Here is a 22021-nt window from a genome sequence, read left to right as displayed (position 1 = left end):
ATATTAAGTATTTATTTCTACGTTTGTACGTTAATTCAGTGTTTTGTGTTAGCCTCATTTCGGGCAGCTATCAGCTATATTTTAGAAAACAAAAATCAACGGTACAATTGAGTTATTGGTGATATTCTTTAGTTTAATTTAAGCATAGGTTTAGCAAAACACAATAACTTAATTTACCTAAATATACATATAAAAAACAATGTGATCTGCAAGTTATGTTAAGTTAATCCAACACATGTTAAGCAGTTAGAATTTATTTAAAGTAGCCTCCAAATTCATACAAAACATCTAAACATTGTAATTTTCATACTGTTTCCATGAAAACGGATCAATAACATTATTTTCATAACTTAGACGCTATAAAAAGTCCAAAGCAGAGCCGGAGTTGATACAGCAACGGTTATAGAATCTTTTTTTTATAATCATTGACATAGTTTTAGAGTAAATAATCCATGATAAAAGGTTAGATTAAAATAAACCTACTTCCTACTTCATAGTTATGGAAATATTATATTTAATTTCTTTGTATCAGCTGTCTGAAATTGTGATATATGCAGTTTAGCAGTTCTTCTTGTTTACATTTAAATGCCAAAGCAAATTTAAACAAACATTGTTAGTGTCCTCATCACAGCCATGGAGACCAATCAATATTTACTTTTAAAATGTTCACCTCACAACTTTTAAAGCCAAAGGGGCAAAGCCTACGGTCAGTATCGAAATGTGAATAGTCCTATAATGGTCCTTGGTATGGTTGCTATATTTTTGTAAAATTTAAGCCCAGTTGGTTCAGTAGTTTTTGCACCTATTAGTAGCACACATACAGACAGACACCATTAGATTTTTATATAATAGTATAGATTTGCAGTTTATACTCCTGTTGCTGGTGTTGTTGGTGTTGACCAAAAACACCCGATCAGCTGATGAGAGAAGTTTTGGTCTGGTTTATGGTAAGATCTGACGATCTATCAGAGTATGGGTTGACCGAGAGAAATGCAATTTTCAACAGTGTTTTGGCAAGGTGGTCAACGGGAATAAGTATAATGATAAACATATGTGAAGTATTAGAAAACTTCTGTCGTATCCTTTGTCCCACTGGAGAACAGCATATGGATATGAGGCCTGCTCGTATCATTCGAGATAGCAATGATGTGATAAACTCAGAACCTGGTTAAAACTTCACCGGCCGTTTAAAGTTACTGACAAGCTACTGACTGATGTCTTTCAGTAGTGATTTAGTGGGAGCTCCTGCGATAAATTGTCACATGGTCCAACAGCTTGGAACAGAAGGAGTGAAGCTCATCGTTGGGAAACCCTTTGACAAAGTAGCTTTCAAACGGAGACACCAAGTGGCAACATTGGCTTTACACACAAAATCTATTAAACTGTCCAACAATAATGTAGTTATTGATCCAGTTACAATATTTAAGCGATTTTGCATAACTAAACAGTCAGAAAATTATTTACAGGAATACTTGAAGTACAAAATGGCCCGTTCCCTTTGTCTTTGTTTACAGAGCATGGGATGCAAAAAGCTTCACTCTATTCTGCTTTCTCTCCTCTCTCCTACAAACTAATATACGCCAAAAATACATCTTTTAGATGGTGGTTATCGTCTGGCAGCGGAAAAGCTCAGTATCATCAGTTGTCTCGGGCTACACCACCTACGCGAATTATCACTTTGGTAAGAACGTCTCAATTGTTTTTTACGGTTACCCAAGAAGCACAAAAACAGTGGAGAGACTTCGGCACTATGCTGCTCGTTTTACTCATGAGTTTAACATTTGACGAATCCACCACTATTCAACTTTCCTCAAGTTAAAGTTTTATCTAAATAAAAGACGCCTGATCACACTTCTTTGTGACGCCTTTGAGCATCAGGTCGTAGAAGTGACTGTTGCAAGAAGACGTCGCCCGAGATATAGTTCTGGTTGCATTGTCTAAAACCTCTTCATATGATCGAGTAGTCATTTTAGGAGAAGATGTAGACGTTCTCGTCCTTCTGAACGAAGGTATCCTTCGTTTAGGCACTGAAATAACAAATGTCAACCTTCAGAAGAGTAGCAAACATGAGGCTGGCTTCTGCCACTACTCCAAAACCTCCTACAATCACCTCCCAAATGTCACCAAAGTCATTACTTTTTACCCATGCACTTACAGTGTGTGACACAACCCCAGCGCCGTTTGGTCATGGCAAAACTAAATTCAACAATTTGCTGAATAGGGTTATGTAAATAACTTGCTGATTTGGCTGAGGATTTGGCCGGTCTAACATCAAATGTGAGACTGCGCGCCGAGAGTAGCGTGTCTAAGGCGCCTGGTCAGAAGCCGATGTAAACCTCTTTTGCGAAAGAGTCAGGCATGTGCACTGTGCAGCCCCTCACGTCGACTTAAGAAAAATTATATTATTTTTATTATAAGACTAATTTTACAATTTTTAATTATAAAATTAAACTGTAATCACCTAACACAACCAACCAAACTTGCTGATAATATAAAATACCCCCGCCGCAGCAAACCTGCAGATGAAGCGAATTTCAACTTGTCTGATTACATATTTACTAAAATATTTCCATAAATAAGCGAGTGCTTAGGTTTGCTGCTACGGAGAAGGTAAACAGTGTTTTTTGACCGGACAATGGGAACGGGGGTTTATGGGGTAAAAATGGGGTTTTCCCATTTTTGACCCTAAAAACATAACATTTTGGAATATATTTCACAACCATTTTGTAGAACTAAAAAAAGAAATAATTTAGTATATTGAAGCATTGTTGTATGAATAATGGTTACAGAGAAAATAAAAAAATTCTAATTTAAAATTCCCATGTTATTCTTATGGAGAAGATAAAAACTGTTTTAGTTTTCTTGTTTATGGATATAAGTTGATCAAATTGGGAAATTTTATTTATTTCATCCTATACTATTGACGTATGGTCAAAAAACACGGTTTACCTTCCCCGTAGCAGCAAACCTAAGCACTCGCTTATTTATGGAAATATTTTAGTAGATATGTAATCAGGCAAGTTGAAATTTCCTTCGTCTGCAGGTTTGCTGCGGCGGGGGTATTTTATATTATCAGCAAGTTTGGTTGGTTGTGTTAGGTGATGGCAGTTTAATTTTATAATTAAAAATTGTAAAAATTAGTCTTATAATAAAAGTAATATAATTTTTCTTAAGTCGACGTGAGGGGCTCTCGCGGCTCGCACAATGCCTGACTCCTTCGCAGAAGAGGTTTACATCGGCTTCTGACCAGGCGACTTAGACACGCTAGTCTCGGCGCGCAGTGTCACATTTGATATTGACCCTACTCGGACAGTTGAAAACTCGGACAGTTGATATTTCGATATTTTTTTTAATAATTTAAAAACTCGGACGAATGAAAACTCGGACAGTTGATTTAACCAAAATTTATTATTATTTTAACCATACTCGGACGGTTGAAATCTCGGACACTTGACATTTCGATATTTTTTTAAATAATTTCATAAACTCGGACAAATGAAAACTCGGACAGTTGATTTATCTAATTATTATTAGTTATTTATCAAAACTCGGACAAATAAAAACTCGGACAACTGTTTATTCAAATATTTTGAAATTTTTAACAAACTCGGACAGTTGAAAACTCGGACAAATAATGATGTGATCCCAAATAAACTATCCATACAGATGTGTTCAATAGTTTGTTTACTTTTATTTCTGCGAAATCCCATCCATACATAATATGTTATCTTCCATTTTTGAAATAACCATTGGGCCAATAAGCGCTCGCTGGGGCTCAAATGAAAGCTAATTAAATTATCTTTAATTTATTCCTGTATATATTTTCTCGTGGATGAGTATTTTTAACAATACGGCACAAAATAATTTACCATGACGAAACTTTTAAATTTTTTGAAAAATTTCTATAGTTTTTAAAGTATTGTATATTCACTAATATTAGACGCACTGGAATCGTTATAGTCCCAAAATGTAGTGAATTTTATCCAGTCTAAGAAAGAATAAGGCAACACTTTCTGTCAGAAGCATACTTTAGGAGATATTTAGCAAAAAGTGAAAAAAGTGTACAATTTTTACGGTTTTTTGGCTACTACGCCGTTAGCACAGGTCTTTCGAAGCTGCAAACTTGGTTTCTTACTTGTGGTATAGGTCCTAACAACATACTAAAAAACCAGAACTACATGACCTTTTGCATGCAAGGCCGCTTTTTAATGTTTATAATTTGACTGGACTAATATGAAAAGTTCCCTTTAGAAAGGAATTACTACCTTAAAGGGCAATTTATGAAATAATGGATAGTTTTGCGCCAGGGTTCTCGTCACGATGAACATTTCAAGTATATATGGTTTATGGGGGTGTGACTTATAATTTTCTCAAACTTTCATGGGTACCTACTTTGGGATTTTTATTATACAGGGTGTTTGATATAAGTGTGCCAGCCGTTTTATTCGAAAACTATAAGAGATATCAAAAAAAGTTAAATGGTAAGTGCCTTGGATTTTTTATTTAAAAAATTGTAGTCAAGTCAAAAAAATTATTTTAGCCGCCATTTTTCCAATATGGCCGCCAACTTTGATTTTTCTTATGGAACACCCTGTATTTTATGATGTATTCTGGTAGAAAATGTAATTTTAAGACGATTTTATTCTTGTATTTTTTTCATAAACCTAACCGTTTCAAAGATAATAATGGTTAAAGTTTTGAAATTTCTGCATGAGAAAGAGTTTCGATAAAGGCCTTAGCAAGCACGCCAGCTGTTTTATTCCAAAACCATTCAAAATTTCACAACTTAAACCATTATTATCTTTGAAACGGTTAGGTTCATGAAAAAAATTGCAAGAATAAAATCGTCTTAAAATTACATTTTCTACCAGAATACATCATGAAATACAGGGTGTTCCATAAGAAAAATCAAAGTTGGCGGCCATATTGGAAAAATGGCAGCTAAAATAATTTTTTTGACTTGACCATAATGTTTTAAATAAAAAATCCAAGGCACTTACCATTTAACTTTTTTTATATCTCTTATGGTTTTCGAATAAAACGGCTGGCACACTTATATCAATCACCCTGTGTATGGATACCGTACAATGAACAAGTTTCTACTACTTAAAAGTCCACACTTTTGACAGCGAACCTATAACAAAGCTATTCGGTGCGAGGTCAGACGCACTTAGTACTCATTTGAACCTACAGTATTTGCAATTAACTTTGCACTTGTAAGGCCCGGTTCACACGAACGACATACCTAGCAGACTAGGCTTGGACTAGGTAAGCACGACTGGGTAGCGGACCACAGAATCACACCGGTTCACACGAGCGACATGTCTACGGACTAGGTGAAAATATAGATATCAAAACCACTCGGTTCCACCACTGGTGCACAATGAGAACAAAGGTAAGAATGCGAGCTGCAGCTCGACTACCCGATCGCTCGTGTGAACGCTCCCATAAGGCTACATGTACTGCTACGCAGTTCGACTGGGCGACTGGGTAGTTGCCACGACGGACTGGGAAGCGGGGCCCGACTAGGTTTTGGGACATCAAGCATGAACACGACTAGCTAGTCGGCGTCATAGGCTCGTGTGAACTGCTCCATTTGATCCTGTGGTCCGCTACCCAGTCGTGCTTACCTAGTGCTTACCTAGTCCAAGCCTAGTCTGCTAGGTTTGTCGTTCGTGTGAACCGGGCCTTAGTCTTTTAAACTTTAGAATTCACAACTGTATGCAGATTAACCGCAAAAGCTTCGTCTGGCATTAGTTTCGTAGCCTTAAGACACTTAACAGTAAATTACACTGCCAGTTTTAATAAGTTCACTGAGGGGAAATTAGTTGCGGTTGTATGCTACGTTGAATGGTCCAAGTAATCGCTGATGAACTGAGTTGTATAAATTGTGAGACAATGAAATAAACCTGTGACAAAGCTCTAATTGTCTTATAGTATCAGCGATTTAATTAATGGAAAGAAAATACTGTAATACCATAGACAAAAAGATGTAATACGCTTGAGTCCAAAATTGTACGTTTAATGGGAATATTTTAGTAAACCGACATAAGACAGAAATTCGGTACATAACAAGAAAAATACCCCCACCACAGCAAACCTACAGACTAAGCGAATTTCCATTTGCCTGACAGGATTTACACTAAAATGTCTCCATAAAAATATCACATTTATTCCCTATTTAAATAACAGTAGTTTAACGAGTACGTAGGTTTGCTGCAACAGGGAGGGTAAACAGGTATTTCTTTGTAAAATGTAATAGTTTGGTATGAAATGAATGCATTTTCCAAATTTGATCAAAATATGTTTATAAACAAGCAAACAACAACAGTTTACTTATTCTCCATAAGTATAACATGGAAATTTCAAAATTTACAGATTTTTGGAATTTTCTCCGTAACCATTAGGCGCATAACAACGCTTCAATACACTACATTATTTATTTTTATAAGTTCTACAAAATGGTTTAAAAAATAGTGTTAAATATTAAGTTTTTAGGGTCAAAATGGGAAAACCCAATTTTTACCCCATAAAACCCCCCATAAACCCCTGTTTCCATAGTCCGATCTTGCTGGTTCGTGAACTCGTTCGAATAAACATAGGTTTACACGTTTGTACCAAATTTTATCAAAATCGGACGATTTTTGCTCGAGTTATCGCGCTAATGGACACACACATATATATATATATATATAGGCCTATATATATGAATTTGAACGGATAGTGTTTTTGGTCTTCTAGGGACCTCAAAACGAAAAAGTAAATCGGTCCCGGGTCCAGGTCTTACCACGAGTACTACGGTAATAGCTTATTCCCTATAGGGGAAATTCGCTAAAAGCCTCAATCTCCAGTAAGAGAAGTCTCCACAAACCAATTTTTAAGTATGTAAGAAGAAAGCAACGGAAGAGGACGTGTCGATGACTCGAAGGAGAGGTGGTAGTGGTCTTGCTGAGGAATAAAATCACTAATGCAAACGTAGCGAAGGGAGGACAGCTAGACCTTTATTACAAAGGCTTTAAAATATAAAGGCCCAGAGTTTAAGTCAAACTATAATGTTCCACTAGAGTGAATTGACAAAACGTAACTGGACAATCGTCCACGACGAACTGGTTTCTCGGTCTATGGAGAATTTGAAAGAGTAGTCAGGGTTCTCAGTCGCTGCCTTGCCTACGGCTGTGTCCGCTCATCTGCCTGTTTGCCTTCCTCAGCGTATTATACTGCTGATATCTAAAGAATAGTATCTGTGTTGTGTCTTGGCGTTGCAGAGATGTCTGGGCTTGGTCTGGGCTCTCAGTCGTGGCTTTGTCTACTGCTGGGTCCGCTCATCTGCCTGTTGGCCTTCCTCAGCGTGTTACACTGCTGATATCTAGAGGATAGTAACTGTGTTGTGTCTTGGTGTTGCAGAGATGTCTGGGCTCTCAGTCGCGGCCTTGCCTACGGCTGTGTCCGCTCATCTGCCTGTTGGCATTCCTCAGCGTGTTACACTGCTGATATCTAGAGGATAGTAACTGTGTTGTGTCTTGGTGTTGCAGAGATGTCTGGGCTCTCAGTCGCGGCCTTGCCTACGGCTGTGTCCGCTCATCTGCCTGTTGGCATTCCTCAGCGTGTTACACTGCTGATATCTAGAGGATAGTAACTGTGTTGTGTCTTGGTGTTGCAGAGATGTCTGGGCTCTCAGTCGCGGCCTTGCCTACGGCTGTGTCCGCTCATCTGCCTGTTGGCATTCCTCAGCGTGTTACACTGCTGATATCTAGAGGATAGTAACTGTGTTGTGTCTTGGTGTTGCAGAGATGTCTGGGCTCTCAGTCGCGGCCTTGCCTACGGCTGTGTCCGCTCATCTGCCTGTTGGCATTCCTCAGCGTGTTACACTGCTGATATCTAGAGGATAGTAACTGTGTTGTGTCTTGGTGTTGCAGAGATGTCTGGGCTCTCAGCCGCGGCCTTGCCTACGGCTGTGTCCGCTCATCTGCCTGTTGGCATTCCTAAGCGTGTTACACTGCTGATATCTAGAGGATAGTAACTGTGTTGTGTCTTGGTGTTGCAGAGATGTCTGGGCTCTCAGTCGCGGCCTTGCCTACGGCTGTGTCCACTCATCTGCCTGTTGGCATTCCTAAGCGTGTTACACTGCTGATATCTAGAGGATAGTAACTGTGTTGTGTCTTGGTGTTGCAGAGATGTCTGGGCTCTCAGTCGCGGCCTTGCCTACGGCTGTGTCCGCTCATCTGCCTGTTGGCATTCCTAAGCGTGTTACACTGCTGATATCTAGAGGATAGTAACTGTGGTGTGTCTTGGTGTTGCAGAGATGTCTGGGCTCTCAGCCGCGGCCTTGCCTACGGCTGTGTCCGCTCATCTGCCTGTTGGCATTCTTCAGCGTGTTACACTGCTGATATCTAGAGGATAGTAACTGTGTTGTGTCTTGGTGTTGCAGAGATGTCTGGGCTCTCAGCCGCGGCCTTGCCTACGGCTGTGTCCGCTCATCTGCCTGTTGGCATTCCTCAGCGTGTTACACTGCTGATATCTAGAGGATAGTAACTGTGTTGTGTCTTGGTGTTGCAGAGATGTCTGGGCTCTCAGTCGCGGCCTTGCCTACGGCTGTGTCCGCTCATCTGCCTGTTGGCATTCCTCAGCGTGTTACACTGCTGATATCTAGAGGATAGTAACTGTGTTGTGTCTTGGTGTTGCAGAGATGTCTGGGCTCTCAGTCGCGGCCTTGCCTACGGCTGTGTCCGCTCATCTGCCTGTTGGCATTCCTCAGCGTGTTACACTGCTGATATCTAGAGGATAGTAACTGTGTTGTGTCTTGGTGTTGCAGAGATGTCTGGGCTCTCAGTCGCGGCCTTGCCTACGGCTGTGTCCGCTCATCTGCCTGTTGGCATTCCTCAGCGTGTTACACTGCTGATATCTAGAGGATAGTAACTGTGTTGTGTCTTGGTGTTGCAGAGATGTCTGGGCTCTCAGTCGCGGCCTTGCCTACGGCTGTGTCCGCTCATCTGCCTGTTGGCATTCCTCAGCGTGTTACACTGCTGATATCTAGAGGATAGTAACTGTGTTGTGTCTTGGTGTTGCAGGGATGTCTGGGCTCTCAGTCGCGGCCTTGCCTACGGCTGTGTCCGCTCATCTGCCTGTTGGCATTCCTCAGCGTGTTACACTGCTGATATCTAGAGGATAGTAACTGTGTTGTGTCTTGGTGTTGCAGAGATGTCTGGGCTCTCAGCCGCGGCCTTGCCTACGGCTGTGTCCGCATATCTGCCTGTTGGCATTCCTAAGCGTGTTACACTGCTGATATCTAGAGGATAGTAACTGTGTTGTGTCTTGGTGTTGCAGAGATGTCTGGGCTCTCAGTCGCGGCCTTGCCTACGGCTGTGTCCGCTCATCTGCCTGTTGGCATTCCTCAGCGTGTTACACTGCTGATATCTAGAGGATAGTAACTGTGTTGTGTCTTGGTGTTGCAGAGATGTCTGGGCTCTCAGTCGCGGCCTTGCCTACGGCTGTGTCCGCTCATCTGCCTGTTGGCATTCCTCAGCGTGTTACACTGCTGATATCTAGAGGATAGTAACTGTGTTGTGTCTTGGTGTTGCAGAGATGTCTGGGCTCTCAGTCGCGGCCTTGCCTACGGCTGTGTCCGCTCATCTGCCTGTTGGCATTCCTCAGCGTGTTACACTGCTGATATCTAGAGGATAGTAACTGTGTTGTGTCTTGGTGTTGCAGAGATGTCTGGGCTCTCAGCCGCGGCCTTGCCTACGGCTGTGTCCGCATATCTGCCTGTTGGCATTCCTAAGCGTGTTACACTGCTGATATCTAGAGGATAGTAACTGTGTTGTGTCTTGGTGTTGCAGAGATGTCTGGGTTCGGTCTGGGCTCTCAGTCGCGGCCTTGCCTACGGCTGGGTCTGCTGATCTGTCTTTTGGCCTTCCTCAGCGTCTTCTACTTTCTGAGTGACGTCTCATCTGCAGGATACCTTGAGTTTGTGCGACGCTCCGCTGAGTTTGATGCTGACTTCTACCTTAATTCCGGCCCAGCTACCTGTAAGTTGAGATCTTTTGTTGAAGAATTTATCCTTTACTTTGTTTAACTGATTGTTAGTATTTTTGTTAGTACTGTTTCATCTATATATTAATACGCAAGCAGTTTTCTTTTCACAGTCATAGCTCGATAACCGCTTGATGGATTTTAACGTTTGAGGTATCAAATTAAAGGTATTTTCATGTAGATGTGCAAATACGTCTCAGAATATTAAGAAAGGACATACCTTAAGTACAGTTAAGGGCTAAAGTTTGGAAGGTGGTGCCAACTGTTGACATTTGATTAAACTCATTTCCCTTTGTTTACAAATAACATATGGACGTAGTTTGAAATAGTTTTTAAGGTTAACCACAGACTGCAGGACTTAAAAATTCCAGAGCAAAGCTGGAATTTATATTTTGTTTCAATCTGTTTACTAAGTCTGGTTAATAATGAAGAGACTAGACAACAGAGTGTTTAAGAATAAATATTTAAACTAGTTAGCCGCCCGTGCTCCGCCACGGGAATATTGTCAAATCAAATAAAATAAAATCAAAATCATGTTTATTTCAGTAAGTAAATACATTGTTACAATACTTTGCCAGTAAAAATTTCATAGTTATGCAATGATATAAATAAATAAAATAATATACTAACATAGTCATTAAATATAAAAAGCCTCTCACATAGGCTACTACCCGTGCGTGAGAGATTTCCGCTATCAGGAAATAATAATATTAGAAATTTAAAAAAAAATAGATAAAATAAAAGACATAATTAACAAATACTGTTTATCTTTGTATTTTATTTAGGGACTGTTTTTTTTATACGAAGTAGAACGGATAGTTGGGCCTGTATAAACTATTTATGTTAATAAAACCAATGACAATTTAATTGGAAACGTTGTTGGAGAACCAGAGGGCGGAAATCTTTACCCAGACCAGAAGCAGGCCAAGCCAGCTTTGATTACTTATTTTTAACTACTAAACAGATGAACTATAGCTAACCTTACAAACTAAACTGCTAATTAGTGTAAAATGGAAATGATGATAAAACAGGTAAATTTCGTTCCCTAACTAGTTACTGAACCAATTTGGACTCATAAGGCGATTCCTGAATGAATTAATTACTTGAACCTTCACGTGGTGACTATTGCATGTCTAGGAATGATTACCTCGTTAAGCGAGGTAATCATATAATTTGGAATTTACATTTCTGCGAATGGGGCGAAAGCCTGCCGGCTTCCCCTTAAATAATTAAACTAGCCTGTCATCTTAATCCTAACACAACTTAATAATTAACGACTTATCCTGATTTTTGAAGGACATAGAGACATGACAAGGGGGCGATCGGCAGGTTTTCCAACGGTAGGCGGCAAGAGACAAGACGGAGGAAAACTCGATTTCGTAGCTCCTTGACGTTTCTCGAAAAAAGGCAAGCGGCAGACCGAAGGAGGCGCGCCGATCGCAAGGCCAGTGATTTAGTTGTGTGGCACTATATAAAATAGTGGCGCTAAGCGTCACAACCACCCCCCCCTCGCGATTTTTTTTTTTTTTTTTTTTTTTGTTAGGGAAGGAAAGTGGAGGTGTGTAGTGTGTCACACCTATAAAATAAAATGTTTGTATGTTTCACACATATTAGCAATTTCCTACACAACCTGCAAGCGGATTTCACTATGATTGTTCTGGTGGCCGTAGGGAATAAATTATATTGATCGGAATAAACAGTTTTCGTCCCCTACTATGGGTATTATTTCACTTTCCATACTCAAACCTAAAATAAATTAGCACTTTCCTTCAAATCAGTTCGCAGGAAAACTAATACAGTATACGAAAATACAAAATTTACACCAAAAAATAGGCTACAAATATTGTTTAAATAACACATTTTGGTATAATAAGTTAACAAATACACTTTTCCTTGATCGACATCGTGTCTGTTTTTAACAGGAACTTCTAGATTAATAATTACATACCGAAAGTGAGGTTATAAAAATAATAACAAATGTCTGACAAACATTAAACAGCTGACAAATCATTTATAAACTGTGTAATATAATCTTCAATTTATTACACTGTATTATTACACTGAATTGTATTGACTCGACCTTTGAAGGGCTGTAGTGCTTAGCCCTTAGAAAAAACGTAAGGCAAATCTATGCATTACATCCTTTAATTTGAGACATGCATCTTGTAGATCGGTCCAGTAATAACCGAGAAAACTGTGTTACAACTGTGTATCTCTATATACAGGGTGAATTTTAAATGAGTTCCCCCCCTACTTTTTTCTACATTTCTTAAGATATCAACTTCGGACCATGTCAGATCATTGTAGTCTGGTACTACAATTGTGTGTTTTGGTAGTCTGAAATGATGGGTCACAACACCACCTTCATATTTAAATTAATTTATCACATCTCAAAATGGCAGATCCAAGATGGCGGCCGAAAAAAATTAATCCGTCATAACCAAGTAATAATAGGTCGACAATGAATGGTGGTGTATACTTATCTTTATCTAGCACTATTTTGAGATTATGGTCTTAGTTTGTAAATGCACAATGTTAAAATGGGCTAAAAATAAAGTTATAAAAAGTCCTCATAACTTTAGAACGGATCAAGATTTTTTAAAACTAATTGCGGCAGTGTAATCAGCGTAAAATTCTAGTTTGAAACAATGGGTCACAACCCTACCTTTACATTTGAAAAAAAAATTTGTATCCGATATGGCGGATCCAAGATGGCGGCCAAAAATGTTTATCCAGTCAAAATGAAGTACTTACTACACTACAATGATCTGACGTGGTCCGAAGTTGATATCTTAAGAAATGTAGAAAAAGTAGGGGGGGAACTCATTTAAAATTCACCCTGTATAAAAGGCAAAGCCCTCACTGACTGACTGACTCACTCACTCATCACTATTTCTCCCACTTCCCACTTACCTAGGAGGCTGAAATTTGGTACACTGATTCTTTAGGCATTAAATAGGAAAACTAAGTGGTTTTTATTCTGATCGGACTCTCGGGCTCCGCCCCAGTGGCTCTGGAGTTCCCCATGTTAACCTAATGAGTACTCATATTTAATTGGAATTAATGAATCTTAACAGCTGTTTCAATTAAACAAGTTGGTTCTGTTCTATAATGTTCAATAGCATTAAAGGACATAACATTACAAGGATTACCAACAGAGTTCAGCACTATTATTTTTTTTTATATTTTACAACAGCTAGAGTTCAGCACTATTTTTTTTTATTTTACAACAGCTAATTTTAAACCAAAAGTGAGTGAGCGTAGCGAACGAACTTCAACCTGGAGGCGAGTTAGCGTAGCGAACGAGCTAACCTGAAGGCAAGTGAGCGCAGCGAACGAGCTCCAACCGTAAAGGTGAGTGAGCGTAGCGAACGAACTTCAGCCAGGACGTGATTGAGCCATGCGAACGAGCTCACATATGAAGTTAAACGGGGCAAAGCCCGCGGGTACAGCTAGTTAAATATATAGATAAAGAATAAATTTTTAGTTTTTAAGTTTGACCAACGACTGCAGGACTTATTTATTCCAGAGCAAAGCCGGAGTTCTATGGTTTTATCTAAACATCTGTTAACTATATCTGTTTCTTAAATAAAGAGTTTCCTATCAAGACTTGACAACAAATTGTTTGTAAATAGTTGAATGTATTTACCTTACATCATATTTTACTGAATTATCGTGTTGTTTTGGTTACAGTTTGGTGTGATTAAATTAATGTTTGAAAGTGATTATTTCCAGTGCAGTTACATCACAATATCATGTAATTTACAATGTGTATAACAATTCCGTTGTAGTGTTTTCTGTTGTTTTGTTAACTTTCGTAATTCATCTAAATTTAAAATAATATGCTACCAGTAAGACGAAGACTGTGAGTGGCTGAAGGAAACGCGAACGTGGCCGCTTGCATCAATCTCCCAATGTATCATTTGAAGATTACAGAGTGGCAACCATCGTGTGGGATACGTCTAACCTTGACAAATGAACTATAAATGTTTACATTGTGGTGGCTTACATTTTAAGCAAAAAAAGTCTGGCCGATACAGTTCAATTGTTACTCTTTGTTGCCATAAATGAGAGAACCATTTATTTACCTCATCTGCGGAATTCACCATACTTTCAGGAAGTTATTGGAAACTCCCAATCTGAAATCAGGGCTGTGAGGCTTGGATCTAGAAATTATTAGGATAAAATTTGTCAATTCAATTCCGCCTTTGCCATGGTCAGCTCTGAAGCTCATTTAGATGAGAGGATCATACCTAGGGGATCTACAATTTCAAGATCCATGACACTTGAAAGGAAAGATTCAATGATAAAATATGTGGGAAATAGGGTCACATTGCCAACCCATTTGCCCAATCTTTTCAAACTGTGGCAGAAATGTGTAGGGACGAGAGTTCCGAGGAGTTAAGGGAGATTCTTATGTACATAATAAGAGACAAAATAATTGGCTTTCCTCGCTACAATGATGCGACCTGTATAAATGTTGCCACTATTTTTAAAGCTGAAAACAGAGGACCACCAGACAAAAGTCATCAGTCATAGACTTTAGAATTACTCTTTGATTGAGGTCTTGCTGTTTATGTTTTTAGTTGTTTATTTTTGTTATTACAAGTTGCAGTTTTATCTAGTTAACAGGTTATCTAGTTAAAAATTAAACCAAATCTGTGACAAAATGTAAACAAATCTGTGGAGGGTTCTTTTAAAGGCTTCTGGGGCAGAGCCTTAAGGGAATTTACCTTGTTTTTCTTTTGACAACTCATCTACAGACCAAGACCTTTCTTTGGACAACCCTACCAAGTTTCTACACTCAGTCGTTCTCTTAAATTAGTGGAGACAAAGTTTCCAATTAAATATTTAGATTCCCCCATGTTAATCTTATGGGAGAAAACCCAACTTTGATGAATGATCCAGCCCAAACTAATAAATATTTAAAAAAAATAAAAACACTTTGCAAAACTACAGATCAGGGCCATTCTTTTGACACTTTAATCATCAAAATCGGTCTAAAAGGTACGTTGTCACTGGTGCAGCTGGAACTGCAGTCGTTGGACGGCAGCCGTTGAACGATAATCGTAGAGAGCCTGCTTAGCATTGTTTTCAATGGCACCGTTGTCTAGAAAAATACCGGTATGGATCATAAACATAAACAAATGACGTTGTTGGCCCGAATCCTATACTAATAGCATTGAACATATGGTTTGGCAGTTCCATTTAAGCAATGTTAAATTATGTTTATTTTCGGGCCAAAAACGTCATTTGTTTATGTTTATGATCCATAGCGGTATTTTTCAAGTAATCGTGGTTGTCACTGACGCGACTGTAGCCGCAGTCGTATCGTAGTCGTGGACGTCTATCGTGTCTGCTCCTGGAGCAGTCAGAGTCGCAGTCGTTGGACGATTTTTGAGGCATTCACAGATTTTTCTCGAGTTAAGACACAAGAGCCTCGAGTGTACTCAGCCCCAATGTTATTCTTATGGAGAATAATTAAAATGTTATATATAGCTTAGTTGTTAATGCATTTGATGATACTTGGTTAGTGGCTTTATGTGGTGGCATTAAGACACACATAAATGCATTGGAATGTCCACGAGTACACAGGTTTGCTGCAACTGGGGTATTACTATTTTTTTTATACTGAACATGTTTTATTCTGAAAAAGGAAAAAATAATATACCGAAGCATTCTATTAGTTTATTAGCTTAGTAAAAAAATCTAACGATTATAAATAAACTATCCTACATTAACGTAAGAGCAAACTTCTCATCTCCTGTGATTGGATAGGGAATGTAGTTTTAAGAAGTCTTCTAAAAATCCTCATTGATCAAATTATACAAAAACTGACATTTTGCAAGTCTGAAGAACTCAGATAACATTCTCTCATCAGCTTGCAAATTATTGTTTATTAATATTTTGAAGTACCCCTCTTCATCTGTTCGTTTTGTAATTATACTATGTGTGAATGTGTACTAAGTCTTGGAACACTTATCATTTCCGAAATTGTTCAATCTTCTAGATATTCAACTAACAAATAAATGAATAGTATTTTGTTAAAGCCTATAAACTAATCATCCACTATCCCTACTTCAACTCGGCAACAGTCAAGGATTAACTGAACGATTTGTATAATAATCGCACCAGTGACGATGCCTGCAACGATCGTCCAACGACTGCAGTTCCAGCCGCACCAGTGACAACGTACCTTAAAAATAAGGGAGGAGTTCTGTTCGCAAAAATCGGCTTAGCGTATTATATATATATATTTTGTATGAAGTGGAATAACCTCAACGGCTACTCTTAGAAAATAACCTGGGAATAAAGATTGAATAGATTCGTACAGAAAATATATATTTGTTAATTAAGTAAGTAATATGACAAGTTCCAATGGGAGGAAAAACAATATTGTTTGGAGATTTTAAACAGATACTGTCTGTTGCTCACAAAAGAGTAGAGAATCAGCCGATGATTAGGCCTAATTTGATAGAATATGTAACGTCAATCGCACCTTTAAGAGGAATACCACCACATAAACTTACACCAATTGTAGTTTTTTATTATGATCAGAAAAAAATAGGGTTAAGTTTGGTCAATGGGATGCCTTTACTTTACACTAATGTTGTTAAACCTTAACAAAAGCAGTAAACTTGGAAATATTAACTGGGTAGGGATGCTAATTTAGCGAGTTTGGCCAAGAACTAAGCTTACCTCAACACACATTTATTTGCCTTTTCATATTGGAGGAAGACAATTTCCAAAATTCCAATCAGGGAAGTCTTTTTTATCACCATTATTCACAATACCAAAGCTACCTTAATAAACCAGTATTCATTCACACACAATTATATGTTTGCTGCCTTTAGCAGAGTTAAACCTAATAAGTGATTCAAATGATTTATTGAAAATAACATCAACAAAGGCAAACAAAGACAAAAAACACACTGTTTTTTACACAAAAGATATGGCGTACAGTACAGGGATATCTAAGTTCTGACACATAGATAATATATTTCTTAGTTTGTTTAAACATTAGAATAATTTGTTTTATATTATTGAGCTGTTTAGGGTTTACAGGGACTAGTCCCTACAAGCCACTAGTAGTAAACATTTCATTCCAACCAAGTCATTACCTAAATGTTTGTAGCAAACTGTTAAATTAGCAAACTTATTGACTGTTTACAATTAACATATATTCTTCTTCTCACTTTTAATTTCTCACAACAGCTGGAGTTTCATAAAAATGTTTGTTTCCAATGTTCATCATGTGGAGAAATACGAAACTTTAATGGGTCCCAGAGCCTCACTCTCTAATTATTTCCTTAATAAGAAGTTTCCTGCACAAATTCACGTTACGCTCTTTCCAATGACACCAAAAACATGTCAATCGGTTCAGTAGTTTCGGAGGAGTGATTGCCACAAAAAACCTGCTTGCGTATTAAATAAGTACTAGTGTCCCTGTAGCTCGGATTCGAGCAATTGCTATGTATTACCATAGATTAAACTAGTCTATGTAATAACAGGCGTTATTTTAAAACGAATTTCAACCAAGTCTGTAAATGTTTGTAGCAATCTGTTAAATTAGCAAACTTATTGACTGTTTTAACATATTATGTTCTTCTTCTCACTTTTAATTTCTGACAACAGCTGGAGTTTCATAACAATTTTAGTTTCTCATGTTAATCTTATGGAGGAATACAAAACTTTTAAGGGCCCCAGGGCCTCGCCCTCTAATTATTTCCCTAAAAAGAAAGTTTCCTGCACAACTTCACGTTATGCTCTTTCCAATGGCACCAAGAACATGTAAATCGGTTCAATAGTTTCGGAGAAGTAATTGTCCCAAAAAACTTGCTTGGGTATTAAATAAGTACTAGTGTCCCTGTTGCTCGAATTGCTAAGTATTACAGGCATTATTTTAAAATGAATAGCAGTCATAATTTCTGATGACTTTAAAAGATTCGACTCAAAGATTATGGAAATACTCAAGATGTACCTAACAGATTGATATAATCTACATTTATTGTAAATATCTTATCAATGTTCAAAAGCTGATCTTGTTTTTTTTGTGTTTTCTATAAAAATAGCCTTACTCAGCCGCATTAGGTTGCCCATAATAACATTATAAATTCTAAAAAAAACCATTTCTATTTCTTCTCCTTGGTGGTGTTCTATGACATTCCTATGTTTCCATAGTTTGCAAATGGGCTCTTTCAATGATTACTAAGAAATGCAGCACAGTGTTAATTTAGTTTTCTTTTTAACGTATCAATAATTTATCCAGGCTCTCTCGCTTTTTTCCATTGTAATAATTACGCCAACCCAAATTCAAATAGTAAACATTTCATTTCAACCAAGTCAGTAAATGTTTGTAGCAAACAGTTAAATTAGCAAACTTACTGACTGTTTACAATTAACATATGTTCTTCTTCTCACTCTTAATTCCTGCTTAATTTTAACAACAGCTGGAGTTTCATAACAATTTTTGTTTCCCATGTTAATCTTATGGAGAAATACAAAACTCTAAGGCCCCGTTTATGCACCAAGTGCGGTAGCGGTAGCGACAGCGGGAGCGATTTCTAACACCATTGAGTTAAATGGGGCTGTTTATGCACCAAGAGCGATAGCGATAGCGGTTGACCTCCCGCTGCGGTTTCTAATTCGCCCGCTGTGTAGTTAGAAATCGCAGCGGTAGCTTGGAATAGAGCGGTTTTCAACTACATTGAGTCAAATGGGTCTGTTTATGCACTGCGGGAGCGGGAGCGGCTGAAGCCAGGGTTGCCAACTTGATCCATGCGCACGTGCACTTAGGACAAATAGTTGTGGTAATTATTTGGCAGAGTTTGAGTTGGCAAGACTGTGTCCCCCTTCCATTCTCCTTTAACCAACCGCTACCGCTATCGCTCTTCGTGCATAAACAGACTCATTTACAGCGGGAGCGGGCCCGCTATCGCCCCGCTCCCGCACTTGGTGCATAAACGGGGCCTTAAAGGGCCCCAGGGTCTCACTCTCTAATTAGATTCGGGCTTGCACATTCATGCCAAATTTCATTAAAACCGGACCAAAATTAATCAATTTAAACTTATCAAGTTCATGGACATACATTTATTTATTTATACATGCTTAAAAAGTTGAGGAAATATAAGTTTTGTGCCTCTGGGGACACCAAAATGAAAAATGAAATTGGTCCTGAGTTTAGGTCTTACTGTACAACCTACGGTAATAACTACTTTAGGGAAATTCACTAAAAATGGTGTACATTGTGAGAAACTTGCAGTTGAACAACACAAGTGTAAATTTTCTTTACAAATAATAGCACCGAATGTGGAACAAATCTTTTAGATTGGTAAATGTTTTTTAAGTAAAAAAAAATTAAGAATGGAAAGATTACAGATGAAACCATTAATCAATACCCTCCCTCAACTCAACTTTGACCTTTAAAGACCAGGGAGTTTATTGCAAAGATAACCTTTCCCTTCAATGGTATAGTGAAAATGAATACTACTAATGGGCCAAACACAAGTTAAGCAGTGCAAAGATTTTTTATATCTAAAAATCAAACAAAGATTTCAATTTTATTAGTTTACTATTTCTTCTACTTACAAACAGCTTAGAAATCTATATATTCTAATTTCTTAAGTTACTTTTAGTTAGACCATAACTTCCTTAATTAATTCTTAACCAATTTCAATAAATGTGGTGTCATTTCAAGCTTTTTTTATCCACTACATCGGTAAAAAATACAAATCACCCATTATTCATAGTAGTTTTTCATAAAAACGATCTATTATTCTCTAAGTAATTTAAACTTGAAGTGTTCATTTATATTATTCGATCAGCTAAATATATGAATTAAATTAATCAAAACAAACAAATATTTACTTATCAAATCTGAGTGATTTGTTTTTACTTCATCCATGACGACCATCACACTTAGTCTGTCCTTTCTCCAATAAATAACCCCGGAAATTAAATCAGATTATTCACTTTAAAGAAGTCTAAACAAGAACAACTCAAAAGTAAGTACCACATGGATTCTAGCTTTTGTATTTCTTTAATTACAACATAGCCTTAATATTGACATACCTACCAACCATTCTACGTATATTTAAGAATTCCCTCTTCAAACATCACCTTTTATCTATAACTAGCAGAGGACCCGTCCTTCGTCCGGGGTTGATGTATGTTTAAATGGTGCTTTTTGAAATCTGACATGAAAAAGGAGAAATAGTTATTTGTGTAACTAGTGGTGAAAGTGGCACTTTGCTGCACACGAGAGCAATGTTTACGCACGAGCCGCAGGCGAGTGTGGAATGATCTCGAGTGCAGCAAAGGCCTTTTTCACTCGTGTTACACATTATATTTTTCCTACAGTCACTATAAAGCATATAAATAATTAGTCTTTCAAACACTATGCAACACGTTTTTAGGTTCAGCTGGCAACACAAATGGTGCCCTAGAGAAAGTAGTACCCGCGGTCCATATCACTCCGCTATTTTTCCTCGGCAAGAAATGTGCTCCGCGTTTTGAGAATATAGTTCCGTATGTTTTTGTAATTTGAAGTGGTTTCCGCGCCTAAAAAAAAATGCTTAAAAGGTATTTTCTTGTTTATTAAGATCGTAGGAAGGTTTTAAAAACGTTTAAAAGAAAAGTCCATAAAGTTCAGAAATACCGAAACTATAAACACGAAATGACAGGTTAAATCGTAGTTATAATAGTCAATCAGCTGCTCATAGTATAATTATCTTTAAGTGTTGCCAACCTATTTCCAAGCGTACACGGATTACGTGCATAATGGAACCACGCTGTTTTGTGTTGTTTCGTTGGAATCCTGATGTGCGGCAAAGTATAAACCGTACGGCAAAGTATAAACCGTACGGCAAAGTATAAACCGTACGGCAAAGTATAAATATGCAGCAATTAGCAGCTTTCTGTACTATAAACAGTACAAGGAAGCCAACTTTGTCGGGTGACTGTAGGAAAAATAAGATTAAATTCCAATAAATGCACCTATCAAAACTATTAACTTACTAATTACATAAAAAAACATTTTCAAACAATAAAACAAGTAAAAACCTCAAAGCTTTTACTTACTTTTAAATGATAAAATCAAACATAGACAAACAATAATTTACAACATCTGGTTAATATTACGGGTTGAATTAAATTAAACATGTGATCTTGTTTCTAAAAAGCATTGCTCACTATAAGCACTGATTATAAAAATATCTCATTATATACCTACTATGAGAACAAACAAAAACATTTAACACTCTTACTACTAAAACAAACAGAAACATACCGTACTTAGCCCTACTATTTATAACTCCTACTATTCATGTACCGGTACCAAAGGCAAGTGCATATAAAACTTAGTTTTTTATTGTTCGTTTTAAATTGAAATATTTGTATATAGCTTAGAATTAGGAAATTTAACGTCATTCAAACAATGTTTATGTCAAGGACCAGTTAAGTTAAGAGGAACTTGGTTGAAAATATACATGTAATAACCATGGAACGCTCGTAAAAAGTTATTCATAAGAATAGAATGTGAAATCTACAGAAAGTGTCAAAAGTTAATTAATTATCTCCTTGAGAAAAAAGTTTCAATTTTTAAGGTGTGTGTACCGTACTCTAAACACAATTTAAGTGTTCAAAAATGTTATAATGATTCAAGTAAATGCGACTTTATAATTTTACTATTTTTTACACCAAAATCTTTCAATACAACCATTCACATTAGCGAAATTTTAAATAATTAATTAGGGTTAGATACAGCAACAGATATACAATCTCACTTATTTCATAAAACCAATAATCAATGAACAATCAAATATAAGAATAAATAATCATTTCACATGATTGTAGAGAATATTATATGCCTATTAATACAGGTAAAATAATACCAAAAACGCCTCCAATAACAAAAAAAATTGGTCCGTTGATGAAACTTGGTGAAAACTTTCCTTTTGTCATAAGAATTAAGAACCTAAAGAGTCCATACAAA

At 37.5% G+C, this 22021-nt stretch overlaps 1 protein-coding gene across 1 annotated transcript in view; it reads left to right on the top strand.

The window, feature by feature from the left end:
• LOC128982844 (uncharacterized) overlaps positions 1 to 22021 on the top strand; it is a 127914-nt gene that overhangs the window by 51827 nt on the left and 54066 nt on the right. The window contains exon 2 of the mRNA XM_054401884.1: positions 9837 to 10025. Coding sequence (XP_054257859.1) covers positions 9839 to 10025 — 187 coding nt within the window. The 5' untranslated portion in view covers positions 9837 to 9838. The remainder of the gene's footprint in view (positions 1 to 9836; positions 10026 to 22021) is intronic.

This window comes from Macrosteles quadrilineatus, unplaced genomic scaffold (genome assembly GCF_028750875.1).
Source record: "Macrosteles quadrilineatus isolate MER2022 unplaced genomic scaffold, UCM_ALF_1.0 Scaffold_1__1_contigs__length_201487025, whole genome shotgun sequence".
In the NCBI taxonomy this organism is placed as follows: domain Eukaryota; kingdom Metazoa; phylum Arthropoda; class Insecta; order Hemiptera; family Cicadellidae; genus Macrosteles; species Macrosteles quadrilineatus.
Note: the sequence above shows the minus strand (reverse complement) of the source record. Positions and strands in the feature narration are given on the sequence as shown.